This window comes from Nannobrachium achirus (assembly GCF_963921795.1).
Source record: "Nannobrachium achirus genome assembly, chromosome: 20".
Classification (NCBI taxonomy): Eukaryota; Metazoa; Chordata; class Actinopteri; order Myctophiformes; family Myctophidae; genus Nannobrachium; species Nannobrachium achirus.
This window is the reverse complement of record NC_137827.1, coordinates 15,421,656-15,444,296: the sequence shown is the minus strand read 5'-3', so window position 1 is coordinate 15,444,296 and position 22,641 is coordinate 15,421,656. Positions and strand designations below refer to the sequence as shown.

General features: G+C 42.7%; 1 protein-coding gene across 6 annotated transcripts; it reads right to left on the bottom strand.

The window, feature by feature from the left end:
• Positions 1 to 694: 694 nt before the first annotated feature.
• On the bottom strand, positions 695 to 21,365 carry srrm1 (serine/arginine repetitive matrix 1). Of its 6 annotated transcripts, none has more exons than XM_080751428.1 (17): positions 21,236 to 21,365; positions 19,481 to 19,570; positions 18,673 to 18,795; positions 16,255 to 16,425; positions 14,839 to 14,927; positions 14,500 to 14,745; positions 14,041 to 14,232; positions 12,825 to 12,944; positions 12,458 to 12,660; positions 8,130 to 8,210; positions 7,406 to 7,498; positions 6,786 to 6,927; positions 6,527 to 6,616; positions 5,502 to 5,993; positions 5,196 to 5,367; positions 3,384 to 3,557; positions 695 to 1,660 (listed from the first exon to the last, which is right to left on the bottom strand). In XM_080751428.1, the coding sequence occupies exons 1-17, from the start codon at positions 21,254 to 21,256 to the stop codon at positions 1,550 to 1,552; spliced, it is 2,610 nt and encodes an 869-aa protein (XP_080607554.1). In that variant the 5' UTR covers positions 21,257 to 21,365; the 3' UTR covers positions 695 to 1,549. The 6 variants fall into 6 exon arrangements, with proteins under 6 accessions (XP_080607554.1, XP_080607557.1, XP_080607556.1 ...); XM_080751431.1 differs by having other exon boundaries at positions 695 to 1,653; XM_080751430.1 differs by having other exon boundaries at positions 6,786 to 6,921.
• Between the last annotated feature and the right edge of the window lie 1,276 nt (positions 21,366 to 22,641).

The following is a 22,641-nucleotide window of genomic DNA, read 5'->3' as shown; positions in this document are numbered from 1 at the left end:
GGGTTGCGGCCTGAAAAGGTTGAGAACGACTGCCCTAAAGGAACCCACTTTGAGAACCACTGGTGTAGATTAAACCCGGGGCTGTGCAGCATGCCATGCTGGAACTAGAAGAGAATCTGGCTTAATTCAGTGGTTCTCGGTCCGGGAAGCCCCAGGGGTTTCATTACAATACCAAGTACCCCAATGGAAACAAGTCCACAAGGACTGTTTTGGTGTTATCCTTTTAAAGAAAGTGTTTTGACTGCAGGCTACTTGTGCTGTTTTTCATTCGGTCAATGCCCAAGGAAGGTCTTACGACCGTATAGGGTCCCCAGCAAAACCAACAGTTTAATTTCCTGGTAAAAAATGTTGGCCTACCCAATAAGAGAATGTATAAGAATGGCTAGATATTAGTTTTCACCACTTACAAGTTATAGAACTATGTACCAGATCTGGCAAAAATCTTTTAAAATGGAGGTGTGTAGTGTAAATACTTTATCAATTTGGGGGTCCTTCGCGTGTGTTGTTATAACACTCATGACATGGACACAGATCTTAACTTATTTATACACCTTATTTTCTTATATTCCCCTTTGGTTCAGTCTCAATGTAATTCCGTTTCAGGTTAAATCTCAACTCGAAACCTTGTGGAGCTTTATATCAGCTAAAAAAAAACTATACCGGTAAACCCTATTCATGAAAGAAAAATCACAGATCCTATAAAAAAAAATCTTTTAATCTTGAAAGGATGACAAGAGCCAGGAGTATTAAATACGATTCAAATAGCACTCCGACAAACGATTGGCTTAATACAACAGCGTTTTCTTGACGTAAAATTGCATATCAACCCATTTGGAGAAAAGAAAAGAAATTTGTGTTCTCAGGATTAGGTCAAATTATTTTAGTTCAAAAACAAAAAGACTGCTTCACAGCCAGAAATAACAGCAAGGTTAAACAGCGCCAAACACCTCTATTACGATACAATATGGATCAAGACATCCGGTTACCTTTTTTTCCTTTAACAGCACACACAGAAACGAAGAACCGTACTGTATCCACTGATAAAGTACAATGGTAACAGGATGCTACTGTATGTTAAGCTCCTGTCTACGCTCCGGTTAGGACAGTGGTTCATGCACATCAGACAATCACTGTACATGCTATCAATCTCCCATGAAATCTACTGCAACTTGTGTTAGAAGATGTGAAGTCTCGCCCGAAAACACAAATCTTGACGTTGAAACTGTTTCGCCTTCCTCAAATTATCTCATATGCAGGGACAACACAAGCTTCTTTACATTTTACATGATACAGTGTAATATTACACATTGGGCAAAAAAAAAGAAAGAAAACAAAACACAAATCAAGCTCTTGATAAAACCCACCCATCGGGACATAGTACCAAACCCTTACAAAGAAATAAAAAGAACAAGGAACCAAACACTTTGTACATTCTAAAGCTGAACCATGTCGACGACAAACTTAAAAGGAGAGAAAGGAAGATTGTGGAACAGGAGTGAAGGAAGGTTGTCACGTGACATCACCCCCTCCCTCCTCCCCCCCTGGTTTTTCATGACATCTGTGACGGGGACAGCTGTGCCTTCCTCATGGATCGCAGTGCTTTCTCTCGTAGGTGTTTCTCCAAGTCATCGAGGCTGTCATCTACTTCACTGTCTGATTCCTTAAAGAAAGGGGGCTTAAATTAGACATGATTCGGTGTGGCCAGCGGGATCGGGATACACAAAATAGAAAGCTGTATGACAAACCACATGATATGAACCCCAGTGGCATCCCTATCCCCTCTGGGCATGTCAGAACAGGCCAACATTAGTAGAAAATTACAGAAGCGCAAGCTCACGCATTGCAATGTTGAGCTTGTAAAATGTCACCACAAGATTGTGTTGAGGGGGAATAATTGAGGGACACCGGCCAACAAAGTATATTGCGTTTACATGGTTTATACCTAAGCCCTCTATATACTTTGTTCTATGAATAGAAATCTAAAAGCTACCTTCCAGGATGCCATCAATTTTCATTATTTTATATGAATATCAACTTGCAGACTTAAAACTTGCTTGAGATGTTTTTCATTTTATTTGGAAAAAGCAGTTGACAATATTTTTTCACATTCTATATACCAAAATATTCTTCATTGGGGACAAGATTTAGGATTAATTCGATAGGTAGTCCAATGTTCTCAACCTTCTAATTTATATTATCCACAGAAAAACAAAAAAAAATGTTACCTAAGCAGTTGGAATGTCTACTCTATCCCATGACAGAGCCTTTAGGCCGAGGTGCTAAGCCCAAACCATCTCTTGGTCCAAGTAGGAATGGTGCACTGTAGTACCATCTTACTGACCAGAGAAACTACTTCCATAATCAGAAGTTAGTCTTTGTAATGCTACCAAATTCACAACATACTTTTGTCACTTTTGTTTGCCTACCGTTTCTTACTGGATGAAAACAAAATAACATGTAGATGTGATAAAGGATCTTTGAAAAAAGAAAAAAAAGAAAGAAAAGAAAGGGTGATATAAAGTTCACCATGTTGAATTACCCTTTTCAAGCTAGTCTCACATAGCCTGACTGAATTCAATGTAGCTGTTAAACGAACCGCTACATTGAATGACCAAAACAAACCTAGGCCTACTGCTTGGATCATATCACAGTCCCAAAACGATTCTAATTTCCCGCCCTTAAGATTTTGCATTGGATCTGGTTATTTCTGGAATATCGTCATTGTTTTTATCCAATTTTAGCAAAGATATTGAATAGATATCACCAGACATCTTAGTAAGCAAAGATCTCATATGGCAATGCAAGACTAATATCAAGCAGCCTTCAACTCTTGTAAATTGATTTTCATATTATACTGAAATAAAGGATAAAAACAAATCTTTAAAGAGGTGGTGCCATGATTCCCCCCCCCCCCCTCTAAAACATGATTATCAGGTATTATTATACTAGGAAGAGTTTTTCCAAAAAAGTATACAGAAAGCGTTAAAATTGGGTTTTTGTGTGGCCACACCCCCAGTTCATTAAGTATGCATGGATGTCATGGTGGGTGGAGACCCAGCTGAAGTTAGCCACACCCCACAGTGTTGGGTGAATGGTAATTAGGGGAGGAGTTGATTCTATGATGTAAAAGTATCTGTGTTTTTTAACTGACACTTTTGACCACAAGGTGGCAGCCTCCAAGAGAAAACAAACAAATACCAAGAGAATACATAATTGCTCATAAAAAACACACCAGGGGGTCCAATGATGTACTTTCAACCTCCTAGACACATGAAAAACAGAAAAAGTACAAAACTATGGCTCCACCTCTTTAAGACTATGGTATGTGTTGGAAATGCAAGGATGAGCATGTGCGGTTAGGTCATCGATGGAATAGGCTGCACCTTTTTCGACTCTGCGTCCTCGTTCGCTCCCTGGTTCTCTGGAGCGTCCCCGGGTCCCACGCTACCGGCCTTCTCCTTCTTATGCTTCTTGTGTTTCTTGTGTTTCTTATCTTTCTTGTGTTTCTTTTCCTTCTTTTTCTTCTTCTTCTTTCCTCCGGCCTCAGCATCTGAATTCTGTAATGGCAGATATTTTATGTCATAATAGCATTATTAGCTGTGCTGCAAGCAACGAACAAGAACAAGAAAATCCCACACAAACTGGGCCAACAAGACAGGGATAACTGGTTGTTGCGTCCCACAATGCCCAAATCCCCCTCCAGTATTTGTAGCATTTCTCAGCTGTTTCATATTTTCCAGAGTCAACCTGTAGCGCAGGGGTGGGCAACTTTGATGGTGTGGGCCACTATATTTCCATCATCACTCCAGAGGGCCACATTGCATATTGTTGCGTCCTACTTTGTCATTCTAGTATCTCATACAAAAGAAGCAAAAATAGCAGATCTACAAGCTCAAAACGCATCGCAGAGCTTGTAGATCGGCTATTTTTGCTTCTTTTGAATTGGAATCCTGAATAAGTTTTCGTTATTTTTTTAAATTGGAATCCTGAAATGTAACATTGATTTAATTTCAAACGCATTTAGTTATCTACTCATGTTAACTTTTAAACTTAAATACAAATACATTGTACATAAAAAAATACATACTAGTCATTAAGCTGACGGAATTCAAGCAGGTCATGTTTGGAATTGTAACAGCTGAAATCAATAACATATCAGTATTCCGGTATTAACCTGTGGGCCGCATTAAGTGAAGGTGGGGGCCGCATGTGGCCCCCGGGCCGCCAGTTGCCCATGTATGCTGTAGCGCAACACATCCAATCCAGTGCCACTGTAGATCATTTTTGACAAATAAGTGCATTTGGAGTGCGAAAATGTATCCCTGCGCATCTCGTCATCCGAAGAGATGGCCTTGCTGTGACTGGCTACTAGTGGCTAGCTCACCGTTTTGGGTTTGAATGATTTCATAGTTGAAGGTGAAGAGTAACCTAAAACTTCCAACACTACAGGGCTTTTAACTTTCCTCAGAAATTACATTTGAATATTGGTCTTAGAAACTTTGAATGTATTCAAATATTATTAACACAATAGGTGCCTCCCTAAGCCGAACTCGTCCACAGACGAGTTAAGGGTTACCATGGTAACACTTCTCCATTGACTCCTATTCTATTCTGTAACATAAAAACGTTTGTATCTCTGAATAAGGTGCAAATAACACAGAAAAGGCAGAGAGACGCTCTTTTTCACGGCTACACTATGCCGTGATGGTCGGCCCCGGTTGGGATTTTAGTTTCGCGACCGTTTATAAACAAACTGATCTCCTTCCTAGAATCGTCAGATTACACAACATGCACACGCACGTGGCTTCCGGGGGTCTTCAAAATAAAGCGTAAGTGAATGGTGCATTTATCTTCTAATCTAACTTTTAAATCACGTTCATGTTTAAAACGCGACCTTCTCTACCGGCCGTTACAAAAGCACTGATGTCCGCGATTGTAATTTTTCTGTCCTGAGTGAAAGAAAATATCTGGACATACTCGGATTAGATTTACTGATTACTTTTTCCATGGAGCTGCAGAAAGAGGTTAAATGGTGGGATTCCATGGCAACTGCCGATTAAATCTTGAATAAATCCTGGGCACCCGATGTGTTAATATGTTTATTTGATAGGGACAATACAAAAAACAATTCGTGGGCACAAAGTAAAACTGGGTGGAAGGGGGCTTTAAGTAAGTTCCAAACATGAACACAATACCTTGCTTGGGCTTCTGGAGCCACTGCTGGCCTTCTTGGCCGGGGGTGGAGAACCGCTGGCTGAGCGAGCAGGCGAGGCGGAGGCAGAGCGTTTCTGTGCAGCTGGAGGTGCAGGGGAAACAGACCTGGACCTGGACAATGCTCTCCTCATAGGCTGGGGGCTCGGAGATACTCTGGGGAAGAGAAGGAAGAGTTGATAAACATGTCATTTTTTTAAAAGAATGAGTTGTTGATAAAAAAAGGAATGGAAAAAATGGAACTAATTCCTTTTAGAAGCCCAGTGTAAATATTCAGCCCTACCACCTACCTCTGCTTGCGTGGCTCAGGTGTCCGGGAAACCCTGCGTATGGGTCTGCTCCCGTGGGAAGGAGACTGCTGTCTCCTCTGGTTGGATGGAGAGGAACCGCTGTTCTCAAAGCGACCTTTGGGACTGACGGAGCCCCGGGCGTTGCGACCACCACGGTTGGCGGGGGACGGGGAGAGGCGGTTGGCGGCCGCCATGGGGGATCGCGTGTCCCTGCCCGGCCGGTTAGAAGGCAACATGGGGCTCCTCCTGTGCCGGGGAGGAGAGGCCGAAGAGGGAGGCGTGCGTCTCTTCGGAGGGGGAGAACCTCTGCTCCGCTTGGGGGACCTAGAGGGACGTCGCTTGGCCGGCGGAGAGCCGCCGCGCTGCTTGGTGGGCGAGCTGGACAGCTTCCTCTTCTGAGGAGGCAGAGGGGAGGGGCTGTAGCGACGCTGGATGGGGGGAGAATACCGCCTGGGGGACGGAGAGCGTCTACGGGCAGGTGGCGACGGAGACCTGGGGAGGAGGACACAAGGACACTCTGACTCAGAACTGAAATATATGGATGGACAACGTTGAAATGACAGCACTCGTCTGGAGGTTAATCCAGTTAAGCCTAGAATTATTGAATGCTTTAACTATTGAAAAATAGCAGATATACAAGCTCACAGCATTGAGTGCCGCGCTGCGAGCTTGTAGATCTGCTATTTTTGAAAAATCATGAAAATGTGTGCAAATCTCAAATAAAGTGAACATTTTGCTTCTGGGGGGGCTCCCTGATACAAAATATTTTGAGACGGGGGTCGGCGGCCAAATGCTAGCGGGTCCTTGACATAGAAACATGTGTTTCCCCCCCCCCCCAAAAAAAAACATTGAAGGATTTAGAAGACACTTATAGAATCAGGGTTGAAATCGGGTCAAAATTCAAATGTTCAAGATTTTTCAAAAATGGCAGATGATATCTACAAACTCGCAGCACTCGGTGCCGCGCTGTGAGCTTGTAGATCTGCTATTTTTAATAGTTAAAGCTAACATGAACCGGTCCGTACCTGCGTCTAGCTGGAGAGGGGGACCTACGGCGGCGTGGGGGGGAGGGGGAACGGCGGCGGCGTCCTCCCGGTGAGGGAGAGCGTCTCTTCCTGCAGAGAGAGACAGAGGGGGAGCAAACACACAAGACACAACGCATTATTAGATGTGTTTGTCTTTGACTTATGTTCAGCCAAGCGGTTTTAAGAGAGGCATGCTGCGTGTGTGTGTGTGTGTGTGTGTGTGTGTGTGTGTGTGTGTGTGTGCACACGCGTTTCTGACCGTGGAGAGGCGTCTCGGTGTCGCCTCCGTGGTGAGGCAGAGTGGCTCCGCCTCCTTCGAACGTCGCCGTTCCTGGCTCCTCCTGGCCCTCCTGCAGGCCTCTTCGGTGCCTCGTCTTCCGATGAGGAGGAAGAGCCTGTATCTGAAACCAGATCAGAGGTCATTCCGCTGCCAAGTGGATACTTACAGCACAGAAACACACTAACATCAAGGTGTCAAAGGTCAGGGAGATGATGGGTTCAAGATGACACAGACAACTAGGACTCAAGAGGCAGGAGAGGCACATGTTTAAAGTCACTTTTGAAAACCTACCTCTATGCTAAGTGTTTTTCTTAACCGTTCTTGTTTTAAAGTCATTTTCTGATTTCGCTCTGTTCTCTTTTTTCAACATTGCTCAGTCTGTACAGAACTTTTTAACTTTGGTTTTGAAAAGTAATGAATTGCATTTTTAAAGTAAAATGAATTAATTATCGATTATTATCAATTATCATTGACATGGGAGGCAGAGAAAGAGGGAGATGGAGACATAAGAGATATGGGATAGAGAGAGGGAGAGAGAGGATAGAAGAGAAACTAGAGGAGAGACTAGAATAGACTACACAGATCAAAATGTTTCTAACCTGAAGATGACTGACGGTTCGTTTTGCGGTAGGTGCGTCGCTGCTGCACAGAATCTGCTGTTGCCTCGCCCTCTTTCTCATTTTTATCCTCCTCTGAAATGTAAAGTACCAGTCTCCGGTCAGTGCACAGGAAACCAAACCACATGGAAATACACTACACTATCAAATTTACATATACAAAAGGTTACAAAGAAAACAGGCCAACTAGTTTTGATCTTGAACATTTGATTATTGTATCTTGTTTCTTCTTACTCAGCCGGCACTGAAATTAACGATAACTACTACACAAACTGAAGCAAAAGAAAGCAGATCAGCTCACTTGCTGTCTGTCTCTGACGCGTCAATTGTTTCTGAAACATTAAGTTGTATAATTTTTGTGTAACAACTTATTGCATCGTGGAGGACTGGCCAAGTTTCAGTAGTACAAAAAGTGTGTGTGTGTGTGTGTGTGTGTGTGTGTGTGTGTGTGTGTGTGTCAAACATCCTGAAGAGATTCATTGTTAACTCATGGAAAAAAACAAAATAAGATCTCACGACTGAAAAAACCTTTGTTAGGCCAGACATGTAACTGTAAGCTTGTAGATGGCCTATTTTCGGTGCATAGCATGCTTCCATAGAAGACATGCTGACTCCTATGGAATCCAAAAGACTGAAATCAGTCGTGACCACTGAGAACTTTAATCCATGTCAACTGTTCTCGAAGCACACACAGCCTGATGCTCACCTGACTCAGACGCATCAGATAGCCTGGGTTTTACTTGAACAGTTGGCGAATCGTTCCTCCCTCTTTGTTTCTGCATTGGGCCTGAAAGAAGAAAAGAGTCAACGCAACCTTTAAAATGATAACAGAAATAACACACGTCTCGTATACAAGTTTAATCTGACGTCCATATACATCTTTGAGCCAAGGAACACTGGCCCTCATTTATCAATGACACCAAAAATGTTATCTGCACCAAGTTGATAAATGAGGGCCACTGTGTTTCTACATAGGCTAGCGCTAGATCCAATCATTTTTAGATACAGAAGAATACCAATCAAGTTTTTGTACTGAAAACAAAATCAGTCTTCTTTTAACCCATTTAGAACAGGTACACATTATTGTGTATCATTATTTTATGCTTTAACTATTGAAAAATAGCAGATATACAAGCTCACAGCGCGGCACCGAGTGCCGCGCTGAGAGCTTGTAGATCTGCAATTTTTTTTAAGTCGTGAAAATTAGAATTTTTAACCGATTCTATAAGTGTCTTTTGAATCCTTCTAAGATTTTTTGAAAAACCTATGTTTCTATGTCAGCAATCTGGCCAGCCATCATTAGTCTGTTCTTGAGAGACTACTATGTCAGCGCTGCTGTTCTAGAATGTGCACATTTTCAGTCTGGCAATTAAAATATCAGGGGAACTGAGATAATGAATGTCCTAATTGTCAGGTCACAGAGTTGTGGACATGACACCACAGCTCACTTGTACTAAATCTGCTCACTTGTACTAAATCTCTAGATTTTTTAACCTAAATTTAACCAAGCTAGATTGTTCCCAGCATGATGTACTGTACATCAGGGATCAGCATGTACGTTTGGCCTCTGGCCTAAGACTTTAGAAGACAGCCATGCTTGTGTCATCATTTTGTGCCGGCCATATCCTTGAATGTTGCACTTAAAAAGGACATTTAGTTCATTTATTTCCTGAGACAAATGCTCATTCTACAGTTTTAAAAGCATGTGAAACACCTGCCTGTCATTAACTCTCACCATGGATATAAGGATGTGGCCCACGGGCTGCCTGTTGCCTACCACTGAGACGACTTTTCTTTTCTTTCTTTTTTCTTTTTAAGATTTGTTTTGGGACTTTTATGTCTTTATTGGACAGGACAGTAGACTGGCAGGAAAAGGGGGGAGAGATGGGGAATGACACGCGGCAAAGGTCGTCCGGATCAGGAATCGAACCGGCGACGCCGCCAGGCATCCATGCCTATGTGGCAATGCCTAAGTGGTATGCGCCTGGACCAGTAGGCCAGCGGGCGCCCCGAGACGACTATTTTCACTGGAAGCAGCTGATGGTGTAATGCAAGACAGGCACTGAGATCCGACGACTCCATTCATTTCAACTGACAAGGTAATTGAAACTAATCTAGATACACATACACAGACTCCTATCCCACATGCATTACATCATAGTGCAGTGTCTGGAGCATTTATGGTATTCAGTGCCTTGCTTAAGGGCACACTTTGAGACCAGTTCATATCTGGACGCCTCCTTCGGCTCTGGAGCATAGCATCGAGCAGATTCAGCATCGCTTCCACGTATCTAGCTTTTTATATCCATGCTAGGTATCTAGCTTCTTATATCCATGTCTCAAACACTCATTCCTACCTGTCTATCCCAGGAACTGAACCAACAGCCTTTGAGTCTCTCTGTCTGCCATGGTCTATGTTAAGGCCAATCGACCACCTCTAGGGATGAGTGTGATGCTGAGAGCCCATCATGAGGTAAAGTACAGCGTTTACCAATGAGGTCAAGAAGTAATGAGGTTGGCGATAGGGCCTCTCTGTGGTGAGTTTGCATGTTCTCCCCGTGTCTCCTTGGGCATAGGCCCTCACAAAAAAACATGCAGTAGTCCTGGTTTCTATACTACCTCCCCCTAGCCAGCCGGGTGCTCCCCAATGTCCCCTGGCACGGCAGGGGGAGAGCGGAAACCAAGACTACAGGCTAGGTAGTCACCGGTGAGAAAAATGGGTTGCAAAAACCGTGGGATAAAAAATATTAAAAAAAAACAAAAAACAAGTAATGAGTTTCTAACCACATAAACTATAGCATCCCTATTCTGCAGCGAACATTGGCAGAAATAGACGATCTACAACAACGCTACTCAACCCGCGGCCCGCGGGCCGCATGCGGCCCTTTCCGCATGTCTGTGCGGCCCGTCATGATCATACAAATACATTTTTTTTAAATTTTCTAAGCCTGTCAAAGGCGGTGATGTTTGAGCCTCAGTGCACTCCGTAGTCAGGAAGCGAATGCAGTCAACACACAGAGCGCAGCCATAGCGCAGCACTGACAGCAGTGCGAGATGCAACTCCACTAGAGCTGGTACAACGAGACAGTCAGACAGACAAATTTGCGGAGATTTTGCAGCAGACAACCGCAGTCGGGCTACTGAAGGCTGGGCGCATGGCAGTCGTGCGATATGAACGGTCGCGACTGTCATGTTTCAGGCTAATGAAGAGGGGACTGCCCGTAGGCACGTTACGCGGCAGGGGGAGAGCGGAAACCAAGACTACAGGCTAGGTAGTCACCGGTGAGAAAAATGGGTTGCAAAAACCGTGGGATAAAAAATATTTAAAAAACCAAAAAACAAGTAATGAGTTTCTAACCACATAAACTATAGCATCCCTATTCTGCAGCGAACATTGGCAGAAATAGACGATCTACAACAGCGCTACTCAACCCGCGGGCCGCATGCGGCCCTTTCCGCATGTCTGTGCGGCCCGTCATGATCATACAAATAAAAAATTATTTAATTTTCTAAGCCTGTCAAAGGCGGTGATGTTTGAGCCTCAGTGCACTCCGTAGTCAGGAAGCGAATGCAGTCAACACACAGAGCGCAGCCATAGCGCAGCACTGACAGCAGTGCGAGATGCAACTCCACTAGAGCTGGTACAACGAGACAGTCAGACAGACAAATTTGCGGAGATTTTGCAGCAGACAACCGCAGTCGGGCTACTGAAGGCTGGGCGCATGGCAGTCGTGCGATATGAACGGTCGCGACTGTCATGTTTCAGGCTAATGAAGAGGGGACTGCCCGTAGGCACGTTACGCGTAGCCCTCGTCTCTGCGGCTCCGCCGTCATTGAAAAAAAAGTCAGCACCGCATTCCAACAGATAGCATCAGCCAGGGAACTATTCTACCACAAATCTCCTCCAACGAGATGTTGTGTTTTACAAAGCTCAAAGCATCAAACTGTTTTATAAGTACAGTGCAACTGAGGCAGAGTTGAACTGAGCTTGAGTTATTTTTCCATATAACAACTCTCTTCACCAAAAATAGCCGATCTACAAGCAACACATCTTGTGGTGAGCTTGTAGATCGGCTATTTCTGGTGAATGTCCTTGTCCCCCAAGAATAGGGATACTGGGGTTTGAGTGATTGAATAATAAGTATAAACGTCTATTTACAGGTCTGGATCAATAACAGCCTGTCAGGTCATGGCTACAGCTTCAAGTCAAATTATGTAATTTTACCAAAACCCCTAAGAGACTTTTTGTCTTGTTTGAAAAACAAGATTTGTATTTTATTTTATAATTTATTTTATTTGTTACAAGAAGAAAGACTTAGTTTAATTTCTAGGATATTATTTGAGTCATTGATTTGAATTGTTGCACTTTGACTGTTACTATCTGTTCAATTCAATTCAAAGGAGCTTCATTGGCATGAGAAAACATACCTTTACATTGCCAAAGTTCACAAGCATTGCATACCCAGACACTGTTGTGGATATTAGTCTGTCCTTCTCAGTGTTATTTAAGGGGCGGTTACAAAAAGATTGAACCAGATCTGTTCATTTTCACTTCACATTTTGTAAATAAAGCCTAATTTGATAAAATTTGATAATTTCATCATTCCATTTATGACAATCTTTTGGTTCAATGAGGTTTGGCCTGGCTTTAATATATATAGATGGAAATGTGGCTGTTTTCTGTGTGTTTCCTTAATTATTAGACTTGTCATGAAGTGTGTTACAAAATCATTGTAAACGTTCAAAATACAACATCAGTCATTTTTAGCTTGCGGCCCCTTTGGACTTTTGGCATTTTGCTGAGTGGCCCCTGAGCCATCTAAAGTTGAGTAGCCCTGATCTACAAGCTCTCACGACATGCAAGCTTGTAGATCTATTTTAAGCGAAAGGATTTGGTATAGATGGGGTGAACATCTGGCAAAAACAGCATATCTGTAAAATAGAGATGTGTCGTGAGCTTGTAGATGGTTTTGTTGTGGGCCAAAAAGTAGATGGGGTTTAAGTGGACAGTGGAAAATAAAGGGGCCCACGTACCAGATGGCCTGGATGGGGAGGCAGAGCCACGCGCCTTCCTGGCCCGTGGGCTGACTGAGCGCCTGCCCTTCCCCACCGGGCTGACAGACCTGTCGGGCTGACGTGCCGGTTTCCTGGGTGGCGTCACTGATGTTCTCTTCACGGCCTTCTTGGGTGAGCTGGATGAGCTGCTGCCCGTGGACGAGGCAGAGCGAGAGCGCCTCCTGGAGGTCACAAAGAGCATTTAAGTAACCAAAGACATAACCTGACAAACAAGACTCTTGCAAGGACCTCTTCATATAAACGGTCCTTCACTAATAAGATTTCTTGACTCAGTGGTGGGCTGTGGACAGTTGAGTTCACCCATGTGAACCGTGAACACACCCACCTGCGAACAGGGGAGCGTCTGTGTCTGTGTCTAGAGCCTGGAGGGCCACGCCTTGGAGGGCTCCTACGGCGAGGGGACATTCTCCTCCTGGGGCTTGGTCTTCTGCGCGGGGAGTAAGATCTGGATGCGGGAGACAGGAAATGATTAGGCCACAAAATTAGGAGACTGACCTAAACCACAGGTTACCAACGTTTTGTCTGAAATTGCACATTTTTCAAGTTTCTACTTGTGAACATTTAACTTAAAGTTGTACCATGTAACTTTTTTTATAAAACAAATCTTAAAATTGTCCTAACTGTTAAATCGCTAAAGTTTTAGAACACCCACTCCGTGAATTTCAGCCTGTAAAGCCTTCTCTATATATGTAAACTGCGATCCTTGCCGGGGACCGGATCTCGCGCCAAAATTGCGTCATCACACTACCGGCCAATCACAGCGAGGGTTATACAACTGCCGGCCAATCACAGCGCATCTTGAAGTGGGGTCGCTATGGCAGCCATATTTGTTGTCGCCCGTTTGTACCATCCCTTCTCTAGGTAATTTCGCCTACCAGGCAGGGTGAAGGAGTCCTATCTCTGGAATTACTGAACGCACAGGAACAAGGGACCCCTCAAAAGATAGATCTCAGCGAGGTGGAGGCAGACGCGGGGGTCTGAAGGTACGAAAAACGGCCGAAAGACGCGGACGCGACCGCGGTTTGCTATAGGGCTAATGACCACTAGTTGGGCATCTTACACAGTATAGCTTTAAAAAAAAAAGAAAAAAGAAAAGTCAAATAACTTTTGATAGCCAAAAAAAAAATATTCAGAAAAACAAACTAAATTAAGGTCACGTGTCAGATCTGCTGTTTTTGAAAAGTACTTTCACCTATAAGACAATAGGCGAATACCGGCTACCAGTCCGCACAACAGCTGATGCTCCACAGTGTTTATTAGGTTTAAAACACTTGACTATTCTTGTTAATCCTATGTCGACCTGAGCCCAACACCAGCACTTGGAAAGGATGTGCGCAAACTGCGCATCACCCTTGTTCTTTTATCTAGAACACACACACACACACACACACACACACACACACACACACACACACACACACACACACACACACACACACACACACACACACACACACACACACACACACACACACACACACACACACACACACACACACACACACACACACACACAAATCCCAGGAAAAGGACAGCCATACCTGGAACGAGAGCGTCTTCTGCGGGTGCGGGAGTGGGATCGTGAACGGGAGCGATGGCGAGGCCGATCCCGCTTGCCGTCCTTCTCGCGGGACTTGGGTCGCTCTTCCTTCTTAATAACAGGCTTTTCTACAGAGGGCTCTTTGACCTCCGTCACAGAGTCTGCCTTCACCACCTCCACAACCACATCACTGCTGGAGACCACAAGGAGCACCCGGTTATACATAAAACAACATATTGAAGTAACACTTAAACTAAACAGCCACTTTCTGATATTTAACCTGAATCATCATGATGAATTCCATCTAAAAACCAGCTGACAAAAAAAGCACATCTACGAGCTCACAGCATAATGTGTTGTGAGCTTAAAGATCTGCTACTTTCGGCAAATGTTTTCCCGCAGAATACGGACACTAGGGTTCAGGTGGTTAAGAGTGCCAGAGGAGGTAATTTGTGCCAACCTGGTGGAGGAGGCTTCTTGGACGACCGGCTCAGGTACGATGATTTCTGAAGATGTGTCAGGCTGAGGTTCAGGCTGAGGCTGCGGCTCCTCTGGCTTTGGGGGGAGCTGCATCAACGCAGGTGGGGGTGAGCTGGATCGGGGACTGGGGCTGGGTTTGGGTCGCTGGGGGGAGCGCGAGGGACTGTGCTTCCGGTCTCGCTTCACTGGCGACCGTCGACGTGGCGACGGTGTCCGGGACTTACGCCTAAGCAGGAATGACGCAAGACCCAGATATAGAATTATGGTGTTTTGTATGATATAAATATTATAGCATCCTTTGTGTGAAACCAATCCTCACCTCCTGGGGCTCTTGGACTGAGCCCTCTCTCTACTTTCGTCCTTCTTTAGATCAATCTTCTTCAGTGAAGCAAGCTTCTCCTGTTCAATCTGCCAAAGGTAAGGTTAACATAAAGACCAATGTTATATATACATTACAATTAAAGGAGCTATAGTAAACTTTTTCTTGAAAAACGGATGCGAAAATAAAAATAATGTTTCGAAAATATTTTATACAAAAATGACCACAAAAAGCGTAAAATAATGATAAAATAATCATTTTGGCCATTGTCAGACCGACACTTTGTTTACATTCTAGTCTATAGACTAGGATGTAAACAAAGTGTCGGCCCTACAATGAAAAAGTTGACTATAGCTCCTTTAACTTTTTCTGCCATTTAGATTTTATGACCACAATTGTATTTGATGCTGTGAAAATAGTTGCTGCTAAATGGTTGTGTACAAAGCATTTGAAACACCCATGTCACTTTCATTTGCACGCCTAGTCCATGCCAATTTGAGACCACAGCACACTTTGCGGCCACTTTAGTTAAACTTTTCTCAACTTTGCTGCAATGCATTCTGCTGACTCAACCCAGCGGCGGTCGCTCATCGCCATAAACAACACATGGAACATCGATGCTTTCTCGGAATGCACAAGTGGAATACAACTGTACGCTGCTGGCTGTGTATTTGTCATAAGAGCAGGGTTTCCTGCAGGAAAAAGTCTTGACCAGGGGGGGATTTCATGGCGCACGCGCTCGAAATTTTTTGATAATTAATTAATTAATTCGAGTAATTAATTCACTTAATTTTTTATATTAATTCTTATTTTTGCCCTATAAAAAACACTTGAATGTGCCCATGATGACGGAAAACACAACTACATGCTATCATTCACATTTATTCAACATTGAATAACTACGTTTTTCACAGGACAGTGTAACTTGTTTTTTTCCCCCAGGTTAATCAACCAGCACTCGTGCCATATAAATAGAAGTCTACAGCACAGTAAAAAAAAAGAAACATTGGTGTAAAGTAACTAAGTAGATTTACTTAAGTACTGTACTTATACTGTACAAAGGAGATTTTCAGGTATTTGCACTTTACTTGAGTATTTCCTGCATTCAGGAGATACCAGCCCTTATGTTTTCTTCAAATGTAAACAAACATGGCTGCCATGTTTGAAAGATAGGGTTGGTATGGGGGTTAAACATGCAATTTCGCGATTGCGATCATGCCTAGTACATTGTTGGAGGTCCCAAAAGTTTTTTTGAGGAAAAAAAAAATTTTTTTGAAAAAAAAAAAAAAAAAAAAATTTTTTTTTTTTTTTTTTTTTTTTTAATACCCTTGGGGGGGCGGGGGGGTTTTCAGGCCGGGCGGGGCGCCTGGCCTGTAAAGTGCTGCAGGAAACCCTGAAGAGCATGGCGATCCTCACCTGTCTCTGCTTGATCTCTTCTTTCTTCTGCTCCAGGAAAGCAGAAGGGATGCCGGCGATGTTGTCTTGGGCACTGAGCAGTAGGGGCCACAGGTCCCTCATAAACTCCCGAGCGTTCTTCCCATTGAGGAATCCGGTGAGGTTGATCTGCATCATCTTGCTATCCGGATGCTGCAACACACACACGAAGGGGGAAAAGCAAAGACCATATGGCCATTGAAATGTGGAACGGAAAGGCAATCGAGTGGGCAGCATCCCATTAAGTGGACTGCCTACCCCATAGACCCCACTAAACTTCCCTTCTAAGCCATATATTAGCCATACTCAAAAGTTGAGAAGGTAAAAACTCAATGGCATTTTAAATACCCTGGGTCCAAATTAAGGACCGAATCATAAAAATATCAAATGAGTGTTCTGTATAATCCTACACACTCTCCTGAAACTGAGAATGGCAGTTAGCAGGAGGGTAGCCATGTCTTTAATAAATAAAAATGATCCCACTGCATGCAATACTGCTGTTGTGCCTCCCATACAATGTAAGTGATACCCCCCCTTATTATTCTATACAAATTGTACCCCCCCCCCCCCCCCAACTTAGATACTTATTAATTAATGTATACTTTGTCGTACGACAATGTCACTTGCCAATGTCAACAGCCAATGCGTATTTACTGCAAGTGACAGTCGTATGACGATGTATGTACGAATATATAAAAATAAACAAAGCTATATCAGGATTTATAGTCCTGTGTCACTTTCTGTCAACTTGCTCTCAAGCCTCTCCACCACAGTGAGTCTACTCCTCAGGACATAAAACATGAAGCCACAGTACAGAGTGCGTTAAAACCCAACACAGCAAGTACAGTCCCCGGGGGTCTTCAGTGAGATCAGCGTGGGACCAGCGGGCAGGGAGCTCCCCTTGGCTTGCTTCCGCCTCCCTACTGCTTGAGACTCAACCACCTTGAGCTTAATGTTATATCATTTATCTAAATTGTAAGAGACGAACAAGCAATAATGAGTGCACAGTACAAAGAAAAGGGGGTTTATTTTCAACAACTGTCACAAAGAATGATTCTGAGATACCAATTAAGTATTATACTTTTACCAATATGCTACAGTGCCCTTTAATCTTAGCCTTTAACTCCCTCCCCATTAGCCCGAAACAATATAGCAAGCATAACTGAATCAAATGTTTCTTTACTTTAATATGCTTGGCCTTCATCTCCTCTAGCTGAATGAAGATCACAGGTTATACAGTATACACCAAGATTTCCAAACAAATATACCATGGATGAAAAAACAAAGGCTTCTCATTCAATTCTGAGCAATTCTTCCATTTATAGTTTTCAATTATCCTAATACAGCATGGATAACGGCAATTATTCCTAACTGTGTGAAACCCCAAGTTATGTGAAACTTTAACCACATGAACCCTTGCATCCCTATTGGGTGAACATCTGGCGAGAATAGCAGACCTACAAGCTCACAATACACTGCAGCGCAATGTGAGATTGTAGATCGGTTATGTTCTGCAAAGGAACTTTTAGCCTACCTAGTATAGGGCCCCCGGTCAACCAAATACAGGGTTGAAGTGGTTAAAGTGGGGAATCAAACATTGCAATAGGACAACAAGACTGCTCTAAATGCACGTTTATCTTACTAGATCTCTGACAAGGACTGTACAACATGACACATGCATACTGCAGTCCTCACAGAGCATACAGAACATAAATGTACAGTATATAGGGGCTTAACATGAAAGCTTCAATAAAAAAAGCTGGCTTTTGTTGAAATCCAAAGCACAACTGCCACTGACAGGTCAAGCGGTATATGCATTAACTTAACATCTGGCTATACTATAATGCTACTATCTGTTTCCCCTGCAATTCCAGTTAGGGCTGAGGGGATTTTAGAAGTAAAGTTGCAATGCAAATTTCTATTAAGAAAATGATATGGCATTGTTTCAAATGTCTATCACTGTCATGATGTTATTAATCCCTCCACATAACTCACCTCAAACCACACACTGCATCATGAAGGGAGAGTTGGGCTCAGTGACTTTGGGCTCAGGAGAGAGCTAATTAGGTGTTGGTGCTATACTTCTGATGCAAGGTATAACATCCATATTGGTTCAGGCCTTTTAAATCATAAATCACATCATCATTAGAAGACTGCTGAACAAAGGCACTTTGTCACATCACAGCAACAACAAGGTTATGTCATTATAAATCCGTTTTACGCTTATACTGCTGTTTTCACTTCCCCCCCACCCCCCTCATTTAATTTAGAAATCTAACTTAACTAAAGTGTCATTTATTTTCTTACAGCCTTTCATGTCCCTCTTACTCTTTAGGCAATACCCTGCAATAATACTTTGTTTTGTGAAAACAAAACCAGTTATTTTGTCAATGACATTACCTTCTCCTCCAGCTGGTTAAATACGAACTCTATGACGACGTCATCCTCGAACCCCAGGATCTCTGTCACTCGCTGAGTGATCCAAGGTTTGATGACCTCCAGGTTCACTTTGGTCATGTCCACCTACAGAAAAGGTCCACAAAAAAGCAAAGGTTAACTCAAATTACACAACTTCAAACGTAGGGTTGTTAGGGCTGTCACGATATGACATTTTCCATGACGATTAATTGTCACTCAAATAATTGGCGATTAACGATTTAATTGTGTTTTTGTCGTTGATAATAAAATTTCTGTTTGGCTTTTAGGCTTTGAAGTTGTACATGGTAGATATGACACATAACCTAAATATACAAAGAAATTACTGACATATTTGACAACTTACTACTTAAAAAATTACTTTGATAGTGGAAATAGCCGATCTACAAGCTCACAAAGCGCCGCGATGCGACGCGTTGTGAGCTTGTAGATCTGCTATTTCCACTATTTCTGATATTTTCAACATTCACGATTATGATGATTATGACAAAATAATCGCGATAATGTCAAATAATCATGATTAAACGATTATGTAATAATTGTGACAGCCCTAAGGGTTGTCAAAATTGTGTTCATGCTTTTCACAAGAACTTCACATTCTAATAGATACTGTTGAATGCATCTACAGACCTACCAACTAGATTTTTTTTATAGAACACAACAACTACACAATTGTTGACTATTAGTACAAGCATTTGATGGAAAGGATAATCACTCAGAACCAGATCTATCTGCATTTGCCTGGTGGTTAAACATAGTAGCAGAACTGTACCTTCTTGTCCAGACATTCTGCAAATTTCAGCTGCTTCAGTAACTTCTTGTGTTTGTTGCTGAAGCGGTTGTCTTGTTCCGCACTGGTACCCTTTAAATTAAAACAACAACAGACCTTTGCATTATTACTTTGACATACAATTAGTACACTAGGACACTTCATATTAGGGCCTATGATGAGTGTAATCACAGGATTGCTCTACTGAAGATTCCCCCCAATACAACATCAAACTAGATTAAGTCTTAGCTTAGCCGTTTAGGTGATGATTCATTAGCTCATCATCGCCTCTTGTTAACTATTGATATCTTCTGGAATATGTTAGGCCAGCAAACCGAGACTTTAGATCAAGACATAGTAACCAACCAATGACCCCCAGTCCCAGGCAGGAGGTGAGCTGACCTGAGTAGTATCTGCACTCAATACCCCCAAATCTCTGTTCAATCAATGTTTACAGAGCCTACAAGGCTGTTCCCCACATTCCAGTTTGTATTAACATAAATACGAGAAAACAAAATCCTGAACCATGAAGATGGGTCATAGTAGGGCTTCACTCTCTCTCCACCCATATGGATTAGACAGATATAAAAGTATGTACTAAATGTCCCAGTCTTAAAGGGGTCCCTGGCAGATAGCCGTTTGCAATGCATAGTTAAAGCACAGGACAGTACAGTTCAGATACACGGTCTACTAATAGTAATAGAATGTAAACCTAAAGAATGCACAATGGCTTGTATACAATACATTGGGGCCCTTTTGTACTCAATTCATAGGGAGACACATTGGGGTCTGCAGCCTAATACATAAAGTTGGGGGTCCTTGATATGAACATGTATGAGAACCAACAAACTGATTAACTCAACCTGTAACTTTTCAGCTAATTAAATAAATACAAAAACAACTAACATACGTCATGCCACATTTTCGGTAGTTTAAAAGTTTTCCTTTTTTTGTAAGAGGGATACATGGTCGTGAATCCACACATTAACGCGTGAACCCAATATCAGGCCTTCTTTGGACTCGAGCCACACATCATTTATATCTGTAAAGTAACCAGTAAATAAAGTTTCCAAATCATTCTAGTGGAGTTAAAGAAGTACAATATTCGCCTGAGATGTAGTGGAGTAGAAGGAAAAATATAGAAACATCCATTAAAGTACAAATAACTCAAAATTGTACTTAAGTAAATGTACTTAGTTACTTTACACCACTGCTGCCTGCTAGCAAGTAGCCAGGGCGAGGTGTACAACATGAGCCATTTACCACTTTTTATTAACAGATCAACAATGTTCACAACGTCTTGAAAACACAATCTACACGCTCACAACGCGTCGTATGGAGGTTGGTTGCAGATTTTTGAAACATTTTCTGAACATGGCTAAAGTGGGGGTAACTCAGCACACGGCCGCCATGTTTATTAGCTTAATGCTACAAGTTAGCTAAACGGGCCCCGGTCTATTTCCTGGTATGTTAACGGCACTTCCATCCCGATTCTTACCAAACATCCCCAATCATTAAATAAATACCCGAACTTATCCAAACGTTAGCCAATATCCACCGTGCGCTCGCACCGCATAACTAATCAACTGGAACAGCACGTTCCCTGGCATCTTTGCATGCACAGATTACACTCGAATCAATGGCGTCGCGTATTAAACCACACAAGGTCTGCGTGCTGCTGCTAAATTTTACAACCGACACGTCTCAAATGCAACGGGTGACACATTATGTAATTTACAAACAAATTAAAGTGCTTACGCGGAAGAATCCCGCGTCCATTGTGGTAGAAGATGAATATTACGGATGATATTGAAGACAGACTTGTGTGTGTATGTGTGGTTGACTTGGTATGGTAGTTCAGTTCAGTGACTCGAGGCTCCGGCTAACATGGAGTGGATCTCTCGCGTGGGTATGGCTACTGCTGCCGGCGATAGTGGAATCCGTAGGCGACGGGGTTGAATAAATTAGAAGGCGCGGCTTGTGATTGGCTGGAGCGGAGGTCGGGAGCGCTCGGCTGTGTGCACTTGGACCGCGCGGGTAAATATTAACCTGGTGATAGGCTAACCTGCCGACGCTGGTGAATGTTAACCTCTATGCCTATTGCCTAAACCTAACCCAAACCCTAACCTGACCCTAACCCTAACCTCAGTAACCCTGACGCTGGTGAGTAGATAACCTGCCGAGTCCGACGCTGGTGAACGGAAAACAAGCGCTCCTTTCCCCACCGTCTCCTACGGATTCCATAATAGCCTACCGCCGCCCTACCGGTCCGCTACGCGAGATTATGATACTCGTCTCTTTCTCCGTACCGTTAGATCAGTGTTTCTCAAACTTTGACATTTTTCAAGGTTCTCCCCTTAACTCTGACAGTGTACAAATGGAATTTGGTTCCATTTGTACATAAAGGAACCTAAAGAGTCCCTGAAATCCACTTTGAGAACCACTGCGTTAGAAGAACACTGTTTTCTAAAGTGTGGGTCGTGGTCGTGACGGATACATTTTTATGGCTACCTTAAACGTTTGTCTCCTACATTTTAGGTTTTAATTATTATTATTTCAAAATAAAAAACAGAAAAAATGCTGCTACTTTATAATATAACATGTATATATCAATGCAATGTGACATATCTGTTTACACAATGCTGTACTGTACCCCAAACTGTATTCATATTGATTGATTGATTGATTGATTGATTGATTGATTGATTTACTGACAACAAGCATATGTACAAAACAAAGAAGCACATTTGAGTCAAAAGGATGTAACAAGAAATCCCAGAGGCTTATTTCCATTGTTGTCCCATAAATACAGTGGAAAAATAAAAAACGATAAAGTACATACAATTTAGAAATGCAGTTCCATGTAGTATTTAAATAACTCTTCAGAGAGGACTTAAAACTAGAATAGATCCAATCAATTTTGTGACTGTCTGCAAACTATTCCATGTCATAGCTGCAGAATACAAAAAATATAGGCCTTCTTTCCCCATTTTCAACAGTTTTTATTATATTTTGACACTTGCTTTGGCAATGTAAACCGATGAAACACATGTTTTTTTTATGCCAATAAAGCTCCTTTGAATTGAATCAAATTGAATCAATTATAGTTCATGGGTTCTGTGTGTATATCGCCAATTTGGCTACCCTGATTGGCCAACCTAACC